The sequence below is a fragment of the Pelodiscus sinensis genome, chromosome 29 (genome assembly GCF_052426305.1).
Source record: "Pelodiscus sinensis isolate ZL-2025 chromosome 29, ASM5242630v1, whole genome shotgun sequence".
In the NCBI taxonomy this organism is placed as follows: domain Eukaryota; kingdom Metazoa; phylum Chordata; order Testudines; family Trionychidae; genus Pelodiscus; species Pelodiscus sinensis.
This window is the reverse complement of record NC_143080.1, coordinates 4,430,840-4,450,757: the sequence shown is the minus strand read 5'-3', so window position 1 is coordinate 4,450,757 and position 19,918 is coordinate 4,430,840. Positions and strand designations below refer to the sequence as shown.

At 52.8% G+C, this 19,918-nt stretch overlaps 2 protein-coding genes across 5 annotated transcripts in view; one reads left to right on the top strand and one right to left on the bottom strand.

Moving 5' to 3' along the window:
* The window catches only part of ERBB2 (erb-b2 receptor tyrosine kinase 2), a 52,210-nt gene extending 51,274 nt beyond the window's left edge, over nucleotides 1–936 (bottom strand). Inside the window, exon 1 of one of the 2 annotated variants that reach the window (XM_089774082.1) lies at nucleotides 664–936. In XM_089774082.1, the coding sequence (XP_089630208.1) occupies nucleotides 664–742 (79 nt within the window). In that variant the 5' untranslated portion in view covers nucleotides 743–936. The remainder of the gene's footprint in view (nucleotides 1–663) is intronic. The other variant, XM_075911526.2, reaches the window with a different exon arrangement.
* Nucleotides 937–11,725: 10,789 nt separating this feature from the next.
* The window catches only part of PGAP3 (post-GPI attachment to proteins phospholipase 3), a 28,042-nt gene continuing 19,849 nt past the window's right edge, over nucleotides 11,726–19,918 (top strand). For 2 of the 3 annotated variants that reach the window (XM_075911399.2, XM_075911397.2), the window contains exons 1-3: nucleotides 11,726–12,035; nucleotides 14,529–14,626; nucleotides 16,969–17,121. In XM_075911399.2, the coding sequence (XP_075767514.2) occupies nucleotides 11,741–12,035; nucleotides 14,529–14,626; nucleotides 16,969–17,121 (546 nt within the window). In that variant the 5' untranslated portion in view covers nucleotides 11,726–11,740. The remainder of the gene's footprint in view (nucleotides 12,036–14,528; nucleotides 14,627–16,968; nucleotides 17,122–19,918) is intronic. The other variant, XM_075911400.2, reaches the window with a different exon arrangement.

Here is a 19,918-nt window from a genome sequence, read left to right as displayed (position 1 = left end):
TAAGCCGCATGGAGCTTATTTTTGTAAAGCCACTGGTTCCGTGGGACAGCCCCCAAGGAAGCAAGGGAGTGAGAGAGAGAAACCATTTTAAAAACCTGCCAAGGTCTCCCCTCCCTGACACTCCCGGGGCAACTCGATTTTTCTGGCAGGTCTGAAGGGGGGGGGGGAGAAGGAGTCAGAGTCCCCGGGAAAGAAAAGCAGCGATCGCTCTTCGGGGCGGGATCAAACCCCACAACCCATGGAAACAGGCTCCCTACTGAAGTGGCTCTGCCGGGCTGAATCCTCGCTAAGGACTCGTGGGACCTAGTCGCTGCCAGGATCGCTGAAGTCGTGAACCAAGGCTGCACCCTTTTACCCCACTGCCCCCCTCCCTCCTCCATGGGAGGCTCATTTCTGCGTGCTCGGGAGCTCCCGGGGCAACCCCGCGCCGATCGGCAGCGCTAGGTTCGCTCTCCGGCTGGATGCACGGGACACAAAACTTCTGCAAAGTTTGTTGGGTGGGCCCCCCTCTTCGCCCCCCCCCCCTTTCCCGCGGCTGGCTGGGCGCTTCCCAGCTCCGCTTTCCTTCGCCCACATCCCAAGCTCCCCCCCCCCCCCCCCCCACCTCGGAACTTTCCCTCTTTCCTCGCGCCCCGCACAAACTTTTCCCCAGCCCGGACCCACCGTCGTGGCTGCGGCCGCCGGGCAGGCAAGCGGCGAGGAGCAGCCCCATGCAGAGCCAGCCGCTGCTGGGGGGGGTCATTGTCTTCACTGCGGGCTGCAGCCCATGGCTCCGGGGTCTCTGCCGCGAGGGGGGGGGCGGGGTCCCCCTGGCTCTGCGAACCCAGCGTCGTGCCCGCGCGGCACTTCCTCCTCGGGGCGGCGGGGACGCGCCGCGCGCCCCCGCGCGGGATTCCAACTCCCCTGGGAGTGGCGAGGCGCGGGCGCGCCCGGAGCCTGGCGCGCGTCCTGGGGGAGCAGCCCGCTCCGGGCTGGCTGCCCTGGATGCCCCGGCTGGCTCTGCCCTCCGGGGGGCGCGCCCGGAGGCTGCAGAGGGAGGAGGAGGAGAGCGAAAGATAAAAGGGCCGGGGGATGCCCCCTCCCTGGGCCATCTCTCCCCGGAGAGGCGAGGCGAGGCTCGCCGAGCGCTCCGAGGACCGTTCCGGAGCAGGGAGCTCCCTTCCCGAGCTAGGGGACCGGGCCGGGGATATTAGCCCCTGCCCGCGCCGTCTGGGATCCAGGGGCGGGTCTTTCTCAACTCTGCAAACACCTGCAAAAGCAGCTGGGTTTTCAAGTGGAGGGGCGGGGGAGTTCGACTCTCTCGCCCCATCTTTCTGTGCCCAAAGGGGTGGGGCACCTCAGGCCCGGGGCCTCCTAGTTTGCCTGGATCTGGCCCCGAGGCTTAGGGCGCCCCCCCCTCAACACTGGGGAGCCTACACTGGTGCTTCAGCCCCCTCCTCCCTGCAGAGCTGGAGCTGGCAAAATGTGCTAGCCTAGCCCCCCAAGCTCTGGTGTGGGAGGGGAATGTGGAGAGGGTCTTTCTCCTTCTCAGTGAGGGTTTGTTGGTTTGCTTGCTTCTCACCAGTGTGCTGCCCCCGACTGATTTTTCTCTGGATCAGCATCCCCCCCCCAAAAAGGTTCCCCACCTCTGGCCTGAACGGAGGCTGAGGGTTTGAAACTCTGCCGTGACTGCGGGTGTCGGACCCTTCTGAAAATTCTGGCCTCCTGCTCTACTTTGTAAGGGCGCTGAGTGCCCAGAGGCAGGGAGTCCGTGGAGGGCCTGAAACAATCGCCCGAGGGGCAGGCACTGGCCTCGGGGGAGGAGGTTAACTCAGAAAACGAATGAGCGCTCATGGCTGCTCCGTGTGAACAGAGCTCATTTTGCTACTGGCCAAGGTGGGCGTGAACAGGATGGTGCGATGGTGCAGAGCTGGAAGTAAAGAGAGGGGTTTGGTTTATGAGCAAAAGAACGGCCACACTGCATCAGCCCGGTGGCCCATCCAACCCAACCCAGCATCCTCTCTATGATGGTGGCCAGATGCTTCAGAGGGAATGAACAGAACAGGGCATTGTTGAGCGACCTATCCCTGCTGTCCAGCTCCAGCTTCTAGCAGTCCAAGGTTTAGAGGGTTGTGTCCCGAATCATCTTGACTCATAGCCATTTACGGACGTGCGCTCCGTGAACTTACCTATGGGCTGAATGTGGTTTGAGGGTGGAACTAAGAATGTTAAAGACAAGTCAACTGGTTGACTATCAGATAAGCATTTGCTTATCAGATAGTTTTTTGACTAGTCTATAGGCACTTCCGCATTCTTCCTTTGAAATGTACAAGAGCCCCAGTAGGAGCTCTTGTACATTCCAAAGGAGGAATGCGGAAGGGGCTCTTGTACATTTCAAAGGAGGAATGTGGAAGGGGCTCTTGTACATTTCAAAAAAGGAATGCAGAACTCCGCATACACCCCGGGCCAGCGGGAAGTCTTGCTGACTCTGGGCTGCATGCAGGTACCTTCTTTGAAATGCACAAGAATCCCCAGCAGGGGCTCTTGTACAATTCAAAGGGGGAATGCGGAAGTGCAGAAATTCCATCGACTAGTCAATTAACCGCATTTTAACATCCTTAGGTGGAACTAGGCAGAGCAGCCCTCCAGGGGCTGTGAGTTCAACCTCTGATTGGCAGAGCTGAGCTTGAACTAACCCTCCGTATCTCAGCACCTAATGTTGGGAAAGTTTGGATTGGCTCAGCACTTAGCAGCGTGGGCCTATCACTGCTTATCGGGAGAGGCGTCGGACGGCTTCAGCCATTCTGACTGACCGGGACATATGGGAAGACCCGGGAGATCAGTTTGGAGTTCAGAACTGAGCCGTGGTGGGCAATATTGTTGACCGCTGCCCATGCGCAGGGTTGCCCCATTCTACTGGTTCCCGTCCATGTTGGGTTTTTCCTATCCAAATTCCTAACGTGACATGCACATAAGGCAAGGACATGGGGAAGGGAGGGGCGGGCTGATTGCACCCAGCCTAGACTGTGAATGCCGCATGCTTCCTCTGCATCCCATCCCAGCACTGCTACGGTTCGGTCAGCACCCCTCTCCCCCACACGCTAGGGACGCAAGTGCAGTTGGCAAAATGACCCTATCCTGGCAGGCCGTCTTGGGTTCAACAATCTTGTGTCCCATTGAGATGAAGGAGGGACACTCACATGGCCCGCTCACTACCCTAGGTTGCCCACCGCTGGATTAGACAATCGGAGTAGCCTGAAAAGCTATGAAAAGAGGCCCTCCAGTCGTCTCTGGGAGGGAATCCTTGCCTCATACAGAAGGCAGAAGAGCCCCTCAAAATGCTACGCCATCCATCGGGGAAACCACGGCCCAGCTTGGTTCTAACCCCCTGCACAGAGGGTGCCCAACTCCATCTCTCATAATGCACTGCGGTGAATCAGGAGACGAGAGCATGATGCATCATGGGAAATATAGGATCTATGGGAGGTTTAGTCCAACTGTGAAGTCTAGGTATGTAATAGTGTAGTCGATTAACCGATAAGCAAAAGCTTATCGGTTAATGCTATAGACCACATGCATTTCCCTCCACCTCCACCCTGCCAGTAAATTTTTTAGCAGGCTGGCCAGCAATGGGTCTGGGACCTACCCCTGCTGCTGTTCAGCATTTAAAGCATATTAGGAGCCAGGCAGCCCGGGTCCGTTCCAGCTCGTGCTGGATCCAGGAGCTCAGACCCCGCCAGCCAGGGGCTGCTGCCACCCCACGCTGCTGCTTCTTTATCAGAGGCAGCAGCACAGGGCAACAGGGAGCCAGTCCACGAGGGAAGCTGGTTTTTAAACCGGCTCCCCTCGCAGACCAGCTCCTACCGGGCACCCGGCACTGCTGCCCTTGATACAGAGGCAGTAATGCGGAGCGGCAGGGGCTCCTCAGGAGTGGGACTGGAGCACACTGGCTGCCGGTCTCGCCCTTGGAGACCATAGAATAGTCGACTAACCAATAAGAATTAACAGGTGTGTTGTGAGCAAGACACGAGAAGTCCTTCTTCCGCTCTAGTCTGCGCTGGTTAGGCCTCAGTTGGAGGATTGTGTCCAGTTCTGGGCAGCGCATTTCAAGAAAGATGTGGAGAAATTGGAGAGCATCCAGAGAAGAATGATGAAAGGTCTAGAGAACACGAGCTATGAAGGAAGACTGAAAGAATTGGGCTTGTTTAGTGTAGAAAAGAGAAGATTGAGGGGGGACATGAGAGCCGTTTTCAGGTATCTAAAAGGGTGTCATAAGGAGGAGGGAGAAAACTTGTTCATCTTGGCTTCTGAGGATAGAACAAGAAGCAATGGGCTTAAATTGCAGCAAGGGAGGTTTAGGTTGGACATTAGGAAAAGCTTCCTAACTGTCAGGATGGTCAAACTCTGGAATAAATTGCCCAGGGAGGTTGTGGAATCCCCCTCTCTGGAGAGATTTAAGAGCAGGTTAGATAAATGTCTATCAGGGATGGTATAGACAGTATTTGGCCCTGACATGGGGTAGGGGACTGGACTCGATGACCTCTCGAGGTCCCTTCCAGTCCTAGTATTCTATGATTCTACAAGGTTACTCAACTATTCAATTAGCTAATATTTAACATCCGTAATGAAGTCCAGCCCCCAGAGCAAAAGGGGAGCATGAGGAACCCAAACCAGAATTCCCAAGAGGCACCATTTCCAAATTAAAAAATTGATTTTTTTTTTTGCCCAAAAGATGAAAATTTCCATGAAAACGTTAAAGGAAATAAAAATTGTTGTTGTCAACATTTTCCGTATAAAACACCCCCTTTCTCAGATAAGCCCTAGCGGAGGCCTCCAAATTCATTTCACACAAGCTACCAAACAGCCATTGGAGGGTGATAATTTCCATTCTCTCTGAACCCGGACTTAGCTCTGACCCTACCTCAAGAAGAGACAAACTATTCACAATTGTAAGAAGGAGAAGTTGGTCTAGTGATCAGGGCAGGGAACACCTACGTTCAAGTTCCTAGATCTGCCACTAGCCCAGCTCTGTGACTTTGGGCAAGTCATGTCTGCCTGAATGCCTCAGTTTCCCCTGCTCTAACACAGTTAAATAAGAGAGGTTACAATACTTAATGCTCTGAAAGTTTAAGGCCCTGGGTCTAAGGCCCTGGAGTGGGAGACAGGATCCCATTCGGAAGAAACTAGTTTTCTTTGTCATTTTCTGGATTCTAAACAGAGGTCAATATCTTGAGTATAAGAGAGTATTTCTAGTCAATATCCTAAACAGGCCTGGCGGGAAATCTGCTTGTTAAGTATCCCAAGTAGAGGTGGCTAGTGTGGGCCACTTGGATTGTGTCCTGGGGGACACGTGTATCTCAGGGTAGCATGTACAATCTGAATCTAAGCAGGGAAGTTGGCGTTTGATTCCTGTTCCAGGCCTCAGAAGACTAATACAAAGAGCTTGCTATATTTGGCAGCCCTCTGTTCATTTCCTTGGGTGGCTGGAAGTTGTCATCAGGGCTATAATGGGCTGCCACAGCTCTGTCTCAGATACATAGGAGACTGTGGGCAGGAGAGGGTGGCTTAGGGGAGGAGTCAGCCTGAGAGATTCGACCCCGGGGAAGAAAATCTTGGAAACAGGAGGGGCTCTTAAAGAATGAACTCCATTCAAGACGCTTCTGCTGAGCCTTCCAGGCAGCCCTTGAAAAAAAGTCCATCTGTTGTTGTTGTTGTTTTTCTCCCTTTCCTGCAGCCGTTTGAAAATGGGAGGGAAAAAGAAGGCAGAAAAACAAGTTTATTGCTCATGTTCCCTGTAATCTGCACCTGATAATAGCCAGGCAGGCACCACTTTACAATCCGCGCAATTGTGTTGTAGTTGGGACGGGTGGGTGAAAGAGCAGGCAGGGACAGAGACGGGTCCAAGGGTTGAGAGCCTGCCGACAAGAGGGAGAGAAGGTCTCAGGGAACCTAGTCACATTACATGGACGGTTAAAACACTTTTGCTAGGGTGACCGTATTTGAACTTTCAAAAAAGAGGACACCTGGTGTCTGCCGGTGACGCAGCGGCGGTGACTGCTCCACTGGTGCAGGAGGTCGGGCTCGGGAACCAGCAAACTCTTCCCCGCCCACGCCAAGCTCAGGGCTCTGGCCGCTGCCTTAAGAACATAAGAACATAAGAACGGTCGTACTGGGTCAGACCAAAGGTCCATCTAGCCCAGGAGCCTGTCTACTGACAGTGGCCAGCACCAGGTGCCCCAGAGAGGGTGGACCGAAGACAATGATCAAGCAATTTGTCTCCTGCCATCTCTCTCCAGCCTCTGACAAACAGAGGCCAAGGACACCATTTTATCCCCTGGCTAATAGCCTTTTATGGACCTAACCTCTGTGAAATTATCTAGCTTCTCTTTAAACTCTGTTATAGTCCTAGCCTTCACAGCCTCCTCTGGCAAGGAGTTCCACAGGTTGACTACACGCTGTGTGAAGAAGAACTTTCTTTTATTAGTTTTAAACCTGCTACCCATTAATTTCATTTGGTGTCCTCTAGTTCTTATATTATGGGAACTAATAAATAACTTTTCTTTATCAGCCCTCTCCACGCCACTCATGATTTTATAGACCTCTATCATATCCCCCCTCAGTCTCCTCTTTTCTAAACTGAAAAGTCCCAGTCGCTTTAACCTCTCCTCATATGGGACCCGTTCCAAACCCCTAATCATTTTAGTTGCCCTTTTCTGAACCCTTTCCAAGGCCAAAATATCTTTTTTGAGGTGAGGAGCCCACATCTGTACACAGTATTCAAGATGTGGGCGTACCATAGTTTTATCCAGGGGCAGTAAGATATTCTGGGTCTTATTTTCTATCCCTTTCCTAATAATTCCTAGCGTCCTATTTGCCTTTTTGACCGCCGCTGCACACTGCGTGGAAGTTTTCAGAGAACTGTCCACGATAACTCCAAGATCTCTTTCCTGATTTGTCGTAGCCAAATTAGCCCCCGTCATACTGTACGTATAGTTGGGGTTATTTTTCCCGATGTGCATTACTTTACACTTATCCACATTACATTTCATTTGCCATTTTGTTGCCCAATCACTCAGTTTGGTGAGATCTTCTTGGAGTCCCTCACAGTCTGCTTCTGTCTTGACTATCCTAAACAGTTTGATACCTTGGGGCTGCCGGGGCTGCCACGGCCCCCGCTGGCTCTCGTGGTTTGAGTGGACGCTGCGTGCAGAGCTCCTCTTTCTTGCCGCACCACCCCGAGACATGCGGCGGCGCGGGCTCCAGCGGTGCCGTCAACCCACCAGCGGCCCAGGCTGCTGCGGGGCAGGAGGAGAGAGTGGGGGGCCAGGGAGGCTGTTGGCTGGGGCCTGTTCTGGGGCATGAAATTAAAGGCACCGAGAGAAGTGGCTTGGCTAGAAAAGGAGCCCAGGAATCCTGATTCCCAGATTCCCTTTCTTTCACCTGCCCGGCGCCAGCTCCCATAGTCCTTGCAAAGCTGAGACTGGAACCCCCAAATCTAACCCACTGCCCACCGACGGGAAAGGAAAGAAGCCAGAAGTTCTAATGCCCAGTTCCCTGCTCTAACCCAATGCCCCTCCCACAGAGCCAGGCACCCCCCCAGCCCTCCTGCTCCAACCCAGTTCCCCTCCCCTCGCCCAGATCCAGGCACCCCCCAGCCCTCCTGCTCTAACCCAATGCCCTCACCCCTCCTGCAGAGCCAGGGCCATACATCTAGCAGGGTGGAGGGTAACGCCCTGGGTCTCACCAGAGCTATCGCAGCCACACGCTTTTCCCTCCAGGCACTGGGGCGCATGCGCAGAGCGGCTGTGAACAGTCCGGGCGCGCAGCTCTGAACGTTCCATTGAAGGCACATGCCGCTGCCCCCTCTCCGATCCTCTTTGCAGGGCAAAAAATCCCCGACGTTTTTGCCTTTTAAAAAAGGCGGCTGGCCGGCAATTTAACATGTGAAAATGAGGCCCTGTCCGGGAAAAACTGGACATATGGGAACCCTCACTTTTGCATCTTGGAGTGTGGCTGGGACTGCACCTGTACCCTGATTCACAGTTAACAAAGAGCGGGATTCCATCTACTCTGCAAGGCAGAGCTAAGTTGGCCGGCTATGTCCCTGGAACTAGGGCTTTCCATGGGACTGGCCGGGCAGTGGAGAGAGAAGCTTTGCTTTGAAGGAGCTTTGGGCGTAAAGATGTTAAAAGGCGTTTATTTTTGTAAATGTGTATCCCTTGACATTTTCAGTGGTTACATGTTTACACGCCGGGGGGGCGGGGGGCAGGCGGGAGCTGGTGATCGCAGGGAGCCAGCTTTTAAATTGCTCTTGCCTCCCTTCCCCCCACTGCTGCGTCGGATACAGGGGCAACAGCGTGGGGGTGGGGTGCAGGTAACTGTGAGGGTTAATGGATGAGTCCAGGCTCATGGGTTAACCTTGTACACTGGTACACGTTCACTTCCCTTTTTTGGGGGACAGGGTGGAGGAAAGGGAGCTCCTTTTGGCCTCCATGTTTCCAAATCAAACCCTCTACCTATTTGGCACAAAGGCAGCGTTTCTTCAACTTTTTAAGACCGAGGAACACCAAACAATTATTTTTTTTATGAGGAACACCGAGGATTTTTTGTTGAGAAAAAAAAATGGGTTGGGGGAAAGTTATTGAGGGGGGAAAAAAAGGCCGCCTGCCTTTTTAAGGGCGGCCATTTTGAATTCTGTTCTCCATGGCACACCTTCGCGGTGTGCCGCAGAACACAGTTTAATAAACACTGCACTAAGACATTACGTTTTGCAGGCCTTGTTTACACACACGTTTGCACGTGTTTTACTGAGCTCTTGTCTGTCTGAGAAACTTGCTGCTGTTTTCCCTGAAGGCTTGATTGTAAACCGATGTAGCTAAACTGGTGCAAAAGCGCCACAAGGGTGCTCTGGCTTTGATTTAAACCAGGTTTTGGTTTGGCTGACATTGACTAGGAATCAGTGGAAGAGAAATGAAGATAAACTACTCTTTAAACCAAAATGTGTTCACAAAAGGTCTGCACTTGTCTAAGCAAATAAGTTTAAAAAACCCATGTGAGTTAAACCAGTGCCTTGGTGTGAGGCAATTTGTTCCTCCTTATTCCCAACGTTTGTCCAGTTCCCCAACCCCACTCTGACTGTACCCCTTTTAACTCTCTGACACGTGGGGCTGTTTCTCTCTGGTGGGGAAATGAGCCTGATCAGGCTAGGATTCTGCACCCTGTATTGAACACAGACCTGCTTGTGTGTTTGTGATCATGTCGTCATCTAGCAGCTGTAGCCAAGGGGATCAGAGTTGCTAAAAGTCGGTAAATTCAAAGACGGTCCGTAAAAAAGAGCTAAAATTGGACGTCTCCATAAAATCAGTAAAAAAATGTAGATATTAGGGATGTCAAGCAATTAAAAAATGTAATCACGATTAATCGCGCCATTAATTGCATGTGCCTCCCCTTTGGGTCAGTGCTTCATGAAGCCTGGGATCAGCTGGTGTCCCCAACTGACCCCGGGCTCCATGAAATGCTGCCCCTTGGAAGCAGTGCGGCGGTGTTTCCAAGGGGCAGCGCATTAGGAGCCTAGGATCACCTGGAAACTCCAGCTGATCCCTGGCTCCGCTTGCCCTGCCCCTTTGAAGTGGGGCTGGCCGGGAGGAAGGGGGGCGGGAGGCAGGGCAGGTTGGGGGGGGTCAGAGGCCACGGGACTGGCTGGGAGGAAGGGGGGTGGAAGGTGGGGAGGATCGGGGGCCGGGGGGGCTGGCCGGAAGGGGGACGGAAGGCGGGGAGGGTTGGGGGCCGCGGGACTGGCCAGGAGGAAGGGGAGGGAAGCAGAGCTGGAAGGATATTGGGGGCCGGGGGGGGGGGCTGGACAGGAGGAGGGGGGGCCGGAGGAAGGGGGGCGGGAAGCAGAGCTGGCCCGGTGCAAGGGAGTGCAGCCACTGGCCACAGCCAGAATCCAACAGGCCGCGCCCCCGGCAGGCACTCCATCGAGTTGCTAGTAGAAGCCAGGCAGGGGCGGGGGGAGTGGCTGGGAGCTGCTCCGCCCTCCCGGCTTCTGCACACAACCAGAGGCTCCCAGCTGGGAGGTAGGGCCACGATTGGCACTGGGAGCCTCTGGTCGTGTGCAGAAGCTGGGCGGGGGGAGTGGCTGGGAGTTCCAGCCACTGTCCCCACCCCGCCCCGCCCCGCCCTGCTCCACCTGGCTTTTGCACCACAGGGCTTCCAGTGCCAATCGCGGCCCCACCTCCCGGTTGTTCCCCTACCCCGCCAGGCTTCCGTCCGGCGCCAAGCCGGGAATTCAGAAAATACTGGACATTGCACATGTCTGGTATTTTCTGAATTTTTCTACCGGACAGAGGGCGCAAATACCGGACTGTCTGGTACAAAACCGGACACCTGGCAATGCTAGGCCCGGGGGCAGGGGAAAGGGTACAGCGGGCCAGGCATAACAGCTCCCCACAGACTCCTCCCTGGCCAGTTGCAGCAGGGCATTTGCTGGAAACGGTCCCCAGTTCCAGCCATGCATCCTCTCCCATGGTGGGAGGAGGGTCAACGAGGGTCAGGGGGCAGAGATGGTTTGGGCTGGAGGGTCTGTAACAGGAATAGGATTGTGTCCACACATACATGTGGAATAATGTTCACTTTTGTCCTTTTGAGCCATCTTTATATTCCGGAAGTATGTGTCCATAAAAAGTTTGGTTGTCCATCATTTTTTTCCGTACTGCTCATACAAATCATTTTCAGTGTTGGGAGCCCTGAAGAGGGTACAAACCCAGGTATCACAGAAGAATGTCTCCAGGTTGCAGCTGTCTGATTGTTATGGTACTAAAGCTTGGGGAAGACGCCGCAGGAATGGCTTAGAAATGGCAAACCAGAAGCATTCTGCGGAAATCGAAGGGCCGTGCTGTCAATGTGATAGCTGAGCTCTGACAGCACTGCGGTCTAGTGGTTAGAGCAGGGAAGTCTGGAGGGCAGGATTATGGGAACCAATATCCAATCCCAAGATTCCTGACTCCCCTGCTCTGACCACTAGATCATGCTCCCTTCAGAGCTCAGCTCCCTCCGCGGAAACCTGGGAGTCGATATTGGTTCCCATAAGTCTCTCAACTTGGAGAGACAGACTCCATTTCCCATGATCCTCTCTTCTGAGGCGGTGCGTGTCCCTGTGTAAGAAAGTTATTACTTCCCATGATCCTCTCTGCCCTGAGTGGGGCTACACACTTTCCCATGATCCTCTTTGCTTTGGAGGGGGGTAAGACACTATTTCCCATGAGCCTCTCTGCCCTGGGAGCTAGACACTATTTCCCATGAGCCTCTCTGCCCTAGGAGCTAGACACTATTTCCCATGAGCCTCTCTGCCCTGGGAGCTAGACACTATTTCCCATGATCCTTTCTGCCTTGGAGGTGTAAGACACTATTTCCCATGATCCTCTCTGCCCTGGGAGCTAGACACTATTTCCCATGAGCCTCTCTGCCCTAGGAGCTAGACACTATTTCCCATGATCCTCTCTGCCCTGGGAGCTAGACGCTATTTCCCATGATGCTCTCTGCTGTGGAGGGGGTAAGACACTATTTCCCATGAGCCTTTCTGCCGTGGAGGCTAGACAGTTTCCCATGAGCCTCTCTGCCTGGAGGGGGGGGCTGGACACTATTTCCCATGAGCCTCTCTGCCCTAGAGGCGAGACATTAGTTCCCATGATCCTCTCTGCCCTGGGGAGCGGACACTTTTCCATGAGCCTCTCTGCTGTGGGAGGGGCCGTCACTCTTTCCCATGAGCCTCTTCGCCCGCAGCGAGGAACGTTTGCGCGCAGCCCGTGTTTCCGGGGGGAAGCTTCCCCTTCCGGTGCGGCCGGAAGCGGCGGTCCCAGGGTCCGGCGGGATGACGGCGAAGGGGGCCGCGCTGCTGCTGCTGCTCGGGGCGGCGGCGCCGGGCTCGGTGCGGGGCTCGCAGGGGGACCGGGAGCCCGTGTACCGGGACTGCCTGGCCCAGTGCGAGCGGCGCAACTGCTCGGGGGCCGGCCTGAGACACTTCCGCTCCCGGCAGCCGCTCTACATGAGCCTCACAGGTACCGCCCCTGGGCCCTGGCCACGCCCACCCACCGTGTGGCCCCGCCCCTAGTACGCTAGCCACGCCCTCTTTCCTTGTAGGGCGCGCGAGCCCTGCCCATGCGACCTGGCCACGCCCCCTCTCCTAATAGCTCCGCCCCATGCTCCTCATGCCCGCTCCCCAGTATGGCCTGGCACCAGTGGTAACTCCCCTCCCCCCCTGCACGCACTGTGCCAGCCCCTCCCCGGCCCACCCTCCAGATCTTTGTCCTCACCCTGTAACCCCTCATCCCCTGGTCCCCTAAGCAGCAGCACCTGCACGCGGTGGCATTCCCAGATCCTATTGGCTGTCGGGCCTCTGTTCCCCCAAGCCACAAAACTCCTGCCATCTGCATCTTCAGTAACCCTCCTCCACCCCAGGATTCTTCTCCTCATGCCATAAATCCCTCATCCCCGGTGCCCCAGGCAGAAGCACATGCATGCTCTGGCATTCCCAGACACCCCTTCCAGGAACTTGTTCCCCCAGAGCCCAGATCTCTCCCTTCCTTGCCTGGAACCTGTTTCCCTCAAGCCTTCTGATCAGTAGCTTGAAGGAAACAGGTTCAGGGCAGCTTGATGGAGGTGACGTGGGGAGACATTCAGGCTGACGGTGCAGCAAGCAAGCCAGGACCAGTGAGGTAATATCTTTTATTGGACTGACTTCTGCTTGTGAGCGAGACAAATTTACACAGAGCGCTTTTCAGATCTGGAAAAGGTAATTTGAGTGTCACACTAAATATAAAGTGAAGCAAATTGCTTAGCATAAGGAGTAAACATGTCATAAGAGACCATTGAAGGTGACCACTCAACACCTCTGCTGTAGCAAGACGGAGGCGGGCTAGTGGATTATTGATTGTTGTAATGAGCCATAAGTCCAGTCTTTTATTAAGTCCATGTTTTTTAGAGTCCAACAAGTTATGAATTTAAGGCGTTCCTTCTAGTTTTTCCCATCCTGTGTGGAATGAATTTTGTTATGTGCACCAGTATGGAGATAATATGTATACTTCACCTTCATATTGGTGCAAATAACAAAATTCATGTGGTGGAGGTGGGGCTGAGAGGATTGGAGTGTGGGAGGGGACTCAGTGCTGGGGCTTGGGGTGCAGGAGTGTGAGGGCTCTGGCTGGGGTGTGGGCTCTGGGGGCTGGGGAGCCGGGTATGGGGAGTTCAGGGCTGGGGCAGAGTATAAGGTTCTAGGGTGTTGCTGGGGATGAGAAACTCAGGGGGCAGAGGGTTGGGCTCGGGGGTGGGTGAGAGCTCTGGTTGGGGGTGTGGGCTCTGGGGTGTGGGAGCCAGGGATGAGAGGGGTTCAAGGCTGGGGCAGAAGATTGGGGTTTGGGGGTGAGGGCTCTGGCAGGGGGTGTAGGCTTTGGGGTGGGGATGGGGATGAGGGGTTTGCAGTGCAGGAGGATGGTATAGTGGGGAGAGAGGACTCCCTCTAGCTTTTTTCCCCTGCCGTAGCACCTGAGCTGGGTGTGGGGAGATGTACCTCTCCCCACTGCAGCAGCTCCGGGGCGGGGACAGCAGGATAGGTGTCCCTCACTCCGTCTGGCAGGTTCAGGCCAGGGCTGGGTTTGGGCTGGGGGAGGGATGCCACAGTAGGTCCAGGTTGGGGCTTGGTTCAGACCAGAGGAGGGCCACTGCAGTAGGGCCAGGCCAGGGCTGGGTTCAGGCCATCCCTCCCCAGGGCATGTCCACATCATACAACCCACGTCCCTGTTGGAGATCTAAGCAGGTGTACTGAGGACTAAGTGAGCAGAGGCCAGGCTTTTCCTAGAGAAGTGGTTTCTTCCTGTTCAGACTGATGTATGTGGGTGTAGGGCCTTGCAGTGCTCTCGCCTGCACTGTCCCCATTCTGGGCATGCCTACACAGAAGGAAAACCCTGGCTGGTCTGTGCCAGCTGACTTGGGCTTGTGGGGCTCGAGCTGTGGGTCTGTTTCATTGCTGGATAGATTTCTGGGCTCCAGCACCCTGCGAGGGTCCCAGAGCAACTCCGACATCTGCACAGCAATGAAATGGCCCCAGAGCCTGAGCCCCAACTGTGGTCGGCACTGGCCAGCCATGGGTTTTCCTCCGCTTTGTAAACAAGCCAGTAGAAAGGTCTCTGAATGCAGAACTCTCACTTTTGCCTGTTGGAGATCATATGCTCCGGTCCCTTGCTTATTTGTGAGCGTAACTTACAGCAAATACAGCAGAAGAGCAATCAGAAAACGCCCCCTAGTGCCGGCGCCTTCAGCACTGCTGTCAGTCAGTTGATTTCCTCGCTTAATGTATGTACAAAGAAGGAAGCATCCTGGACGTTGACACTACCAAAGGGAGGGTCAGACCCACTTGAGCAATAAACACATGGATGGAGCTACATTTCTGTGCCTTCCTCCTTCTCTGATCCACCCAGCCTGACCGGCTAAAATCAATTCTACATTGCACTGTTGTCACCTCCTAACAAGTGGCTCCCTCTTTGTGTCTCTTTCAGGCTGGACCTGCAAAGATGACTGTAAATATGAATGCATGTGGCTTACAGTGGGGCTTTATGAACAGGAAGGTCACCGAGTGCCTCAGTTTTATGGCAAGGTGAGCAATATTTTGGCCCAGAGCCATTTGGCTCCTAATCAGAACTCCTATGACTAGTGCTGCAGTCATACAGTGCCTCTGTCTTTGCCTGGTTTGGTGAACTAGCAGCTGTTAGTTCTTGGACCAGCCCTGTGGAAAAAAAAGTCCTGTCATTTTGGGGAACTGCTTGTGCCTTGCTTATGGGCACTTGGTTCAAAGATGCCCCCCCACACACCCACACCCCAACCTGTGCCATGAAGTTTTTAAGTTTTTTGCTTCATAGAAGATGGCTTGCTTGGTCCCATTAGCAACCTGCCAGCTCAGTGGAAAGGAGGCTCATTGTTTAGAAACTAGTCAGCTCCTGCAAGTTCTCCTCTTTCTGTTTCTCTCTTCTTCATCTCTGCATGAGAAACAGGATCTTACAGGTGAGATACATGTGAGCGGTATCTAGCACTGTGGAAAGGATAGGCTGTGAGTGAGGCTGAGAATCAATAGACTTAGATTTGACTTGTACCTCCGCTTGTTACGGATGTTGGGAAATAATATATGGCCAGGTTTTCAAAAGTCCCCTCTAGTTAAGGCTTTTCTGGGTTTTTATTATTATTATTATTATTATCAGGGCTTGACAAATCATTGAATCTACTCGCCTGTGGTGAGTAGATTTCAGCCGGTCACCCTGTTCACAGGTGGCGCGTGCATGCACAATGCGGGTCTTGCGCATGCGCTGCGGGGCTGGTGAGTGGATTTCGCCGCCGTTTGTCAAGCCCTGATTATTATTATTTTGTAAGTACTCCTCTAGGGTACATCTACGCAGCTGCGTTATTTCAGAATAACTGACGTTATTCCGAAATAACATAGCGTGCGTCTACACTTCAAACCTTTATTTCAAAATAATGTCGAACTGGAGGACTTCTTACTCCGACTCCTGGTAACCTTCGTTTCACGAGGTGTAAGGGAAGTCGAAGGAAGAGGGTTCTTCCTTCTACTTCCTGTTGTGTAGACAGAGCCAAAAGCCAAATGAAGCTATTTCGACTTCAGCTACGCAATTGTAGAAATCCCCCTAGAGACTCCCATGACCTGTTTTTAGCAGGGCTGGGTGGTCACAACTTCCCTTGACCCCATTCGAAGCCCTGGGCTCGCTGCAGCCTCTGAAAATCAGGCCCACAATGCCTCAGCACGAGCTTTTCCTCAGAGAGCGTGAGCCTTAACCTCTCGGAGCCAAGGTTCCTGTGTAAAAAGCAAAATCACTAGTGGGGTAATTATATGCACCGACAGGAGGGTTATGTGGCTAAATCATTAATGTTTGCTAAGCTCTCCAAGAGCCTGGCATTGAAGGTGCTAGTGAGCGGCAAAGTATTCTGAATTATTCATTGTTTTCATATGTGCTGAAGGCTCCCACTGAGAAGCCTGCTGGGAACATCCAACAGAGACGTGTTTTATGATGCTTCTAAACAAACCAACCAAAAAAAAATCGTTTCCATCCTCAGTGAAAATCCATCCGCACAAGAGAGGTCCCGAATCTCTAGCCCATCTCTGCGACCAGGAGCCTGTCTGTGATCTGTGTGGATCCTGACTGGCAACTTCATAGAGGCTCAAAAGAATTTTAAACAAGATCCTTTAACCCCCTGTGCCACCTCGTTTCTGTGCCATATGCCCCTGATAACCTGGTGGCATTAGCATGCACGTCTGGGCTTGACTTCACTCTGATTTCAGCTCTGATCCTGTTTCCATTAGGCATCCTGAGGAATGTATATAGAGGCAGATTGGTCTCGTAGTTCAGGCACTTGACGTGCGTGGAAGTGCCAAGAATTCCCTGTATGACCTTGGGCAAGTTGGTCTCTCTCTCTCTGCTGTAGCTCTCTGCAAATCAGGCGGTAATTCTCTCCCTTTCTTGCCTATCTTGTCTGTGTAGGTAGTAACCTTTTCAAGGCAGGGACTTCCTTCCTGTATGCACATACGGCAGCTAGCATGGGCAGAGGGCTGTTTTTTAGGGCACGTTTACGTATTATTGTCATGTATACATTAGTCTTGCATAGATACAAGACTCATTTTTGTACAGCCTCCCTCCCCCTCACCCCCCCCCAAAAAAAAGTTTTGATAAACTGCAAGAGAAGAGTTGGCTAGAAAGAGGAAGAAGAAAATTCCGCTGGAAGGAGGTAAGGTTTAAAACAAAGCTCAGAGTTGTCCCAAGAACGGTGTTTGACTTTTTTTTTTTTTCACCTGGAGCTGCAATCTGACTGTTCCATCAGGGTGGAAGGTTTAATTCCTGCCACGGACACCTGGCAGGAGGGAACTGGAAATGTGAATTTGTTTTGTTAACGATGTCCCTCTTTTTCCCTTCCCATTTTACTTTTATTTTCTAGTGGCCCTTTTCCCGCTTCCTGTTCTTCCAGGAACCTGCTTCTGCCTTTGCTTCTTTCCTTAACGGACTTGCCAACTTTGTGATGTTGACAAGATACAAAGCATCCGTCCCGCCTTCATCTCCCATGTACCACACCTGTATTGCCTTTGCCTGGGTAGGTAGCTTCACAACTTCTGTGGGTTCTGTCTCCTCATTCCTTTCCTTCCTCTTCCCCAGCTGCTTTATAGAACTTCCTGCTTTTATTTGGTTTTTAATAGTGACTCTGTGTATGATAATGGTCATTTAGATGGTGCTTTCCATCCCAATGTGATTTGCGGAAGGGACTGCTTAGGAAGGAACAATCCATTTCACACGTACAGAATGGGAAGCGACTGTTTAGGGAGGAGTACTGCAAAAAGGGATCTAGGGGTCATAGTGGACCACAAGCTAAATATGAGTCAACAACATGATGCTGTTGCAAAAAAAGCAAACATGATTCTGGGAGGCATTAATGGGCGAGTTGTGAGCAAGACACGAGAAGTCATTCTTCCACTCTACTCTGCGCTGATTAGGCCTCAGTTGGAGTATCGTGTCCAGTTCTGGGCACCACATTTCAAGAAAGATGTGGAGAAATTGGAGAAGGTCCAGAGAAGAGCAACATGAATGATTAAAGGTCTAGAGAACATGACCTATGAAGGAAGACTGAAAGAATTGGCCTTGTTTAGTTTGGAAAGGAGAAGAAGAGAGGGGACATGATAGCAGTTTTTAGGTATCTAAAAGGGTGTCACAAGGAGGATGGAGAAAAATTGTTCTCCTTGGCCTCTGAGGATAGGACAAGAAGCAAACTTCCTAACTGTTAGGGTGGTTAAACACTGGAATAAATTGCCTAGAGAGGTTGTGGAATCTCCATCTCTGGAGATATTTAAGAGCAGGATAGCTAGACATCTATCGGGGATGATCTAGACAGTACTGGGTCCTGCCATGAGGGCAGGGGACTGGACTCGATGACCTCTCGAGGTCCCTTCCAGTTCTAGTGTTCTATGATTCTAAAATGCAGCTACTTCTGGAGTGGAGTTCAGGAGCGATCTGACAGCAGAAGGGGTAGGGAGGAAAGAAGTGCATCGGATCTGTTGGAAATGAGAGTATTTGAAGGTGGAAGAATGCAGTGGACCAAGTGGGAATTTCTCCTTGTAAATGAGAGACGTGTGTGACATGGCTTTCATTTTGAAGAGTAGTTTTTTAGGAAGCACGTCGCTGTTAAATGATGGCACAGATTTCATGCATATTGGCCTTGATCCCGAAATTGACACCACATGGGTTCAGCCATGCTCTGTGTGGAGCCCCACTATCTTCAACAGGACTTCTTGTAAGGGCTGGGTCGGTCAGTTGCAGGCGTGGGGCCCTTTTTAGGAGTGGAGCCTTCTGGCTGCTGAGTTGTTGGTTTCCAGCCTTGGTGGCAGACGGCCATGGACTGCTCAGGTGACCTGGAGGTCTGTCCAGTGCACATAGGCTGGCCAGGCACTGGGCAAAGGTCCCTCCATGTCGTCTCCCTTGTGCCCGACTGGCCAAGCAGCTTCTGTCACTTTGGAGGCCTGGACCAGATTTTGACCTTCCACTTGTAAATCCCGGGTGTAACAACTGTGCCAAGGAGGCAAGAGTCTGGGGAAGCAATCGAGTGCCCGGCACCGCAGAGGCCATGTCTAGAATATCGCTCCAAGGGCCGTCTCTCCAGTGAACCTGCTTCTGGAGCTCGGCTCCAGTGACACTTGGTGCATAGAGAATTAGAAATGAATCATGCTTTGTCTCTGGGCCTCTGTGTGCTCACCACAGCCCCTGTTACAACAAACCTAACTGAGGTCTCCTCTCTAAACAGCTGCCTGCAGGGCATATCCTTGCAACGAAGAGCCTGCTAAAGAGAAATTCTCCACAGCCCTGTTGTTAATTTATCTCACATGAGCGGGAATTGCTCCAGAATTGGTGAACGTGCCTGCTCATTTTTGCACACAGTGCTTCTGTCCATTTCTGCGTCGCACCACTGAGGAACTGTGCAGTTATCTGCTCTCTAACATGGGCCACAGTCTCACCCAGTCACCCCTGTCTTGGGCCCGATGACTTGTGTTTGGCTATAGCATCTCCTCCAGAAGAGCATCCAGCCTTGATCCGACGGTAGCTAGTGCCAGTTGCTAACTCTCGCTGCTTTAAAAAAAGGGAGACTTTGTGCCTGGTTCTGAGACCTTTTTATGTCGTCATCTGAGACGGCAGCAAACCTACGGTTTCACCCCACTTTCAGAGTTTTCCAGAAAGGTGAGTGGGTGGGTTAGCAGAACGAATTCCTGGTTCGTGGCTTGCCTACTGCTAGGACGGTAAAAGCAGCCCTGCATACGTGCTGTTAGGATAGCGAGATGGGGGAGTTTGCTGCTCAGGTTTCCATTCACACACACAAAGAAACGTGACCTTGCTCCTTGCCCTAAGGGGATTACGAATGCCTCTTGTGTATTGTTCCCAGCCGCCCGTGATAGAGTACGGCTCTCCATGTAGCGATGAATAGTGCCGTGTGTTTGTGAAAGAGAGCAGACCCTCAGCTGTCACCGTCGGAGGCCGTCAGTCTAAATGCAGCGGATTAACTTGACTCGTTCTGTGTTGTTGAATTCCTCAGGTTACAGCCTCCTAGATGTGCTGTATTCTGAGGTGCTGGGTTACCCGACTGCTCCGTGGCAGCCTAAAATAGCACCCCGGCTTCTCCGTGCCCCCACGCCCCTCCCACTCCGGGACAGTAGAAGTCTTCCTTAGTATTCTGGGGTCCCTTGGAAAACTGCTCATTTTAATCCAGCCACGCCAAATTCTTCTGGGTTTCGGCAGCTAAATCAGGATGAGTGTCATCCAGATGAATCAGGTTACTCTGAGCCTGCAGTTGAGAGCAGGATGTGTCTCTGTCGTTAGCAAGGGGACTGCGCTTCACCGTTCCAGCTGTC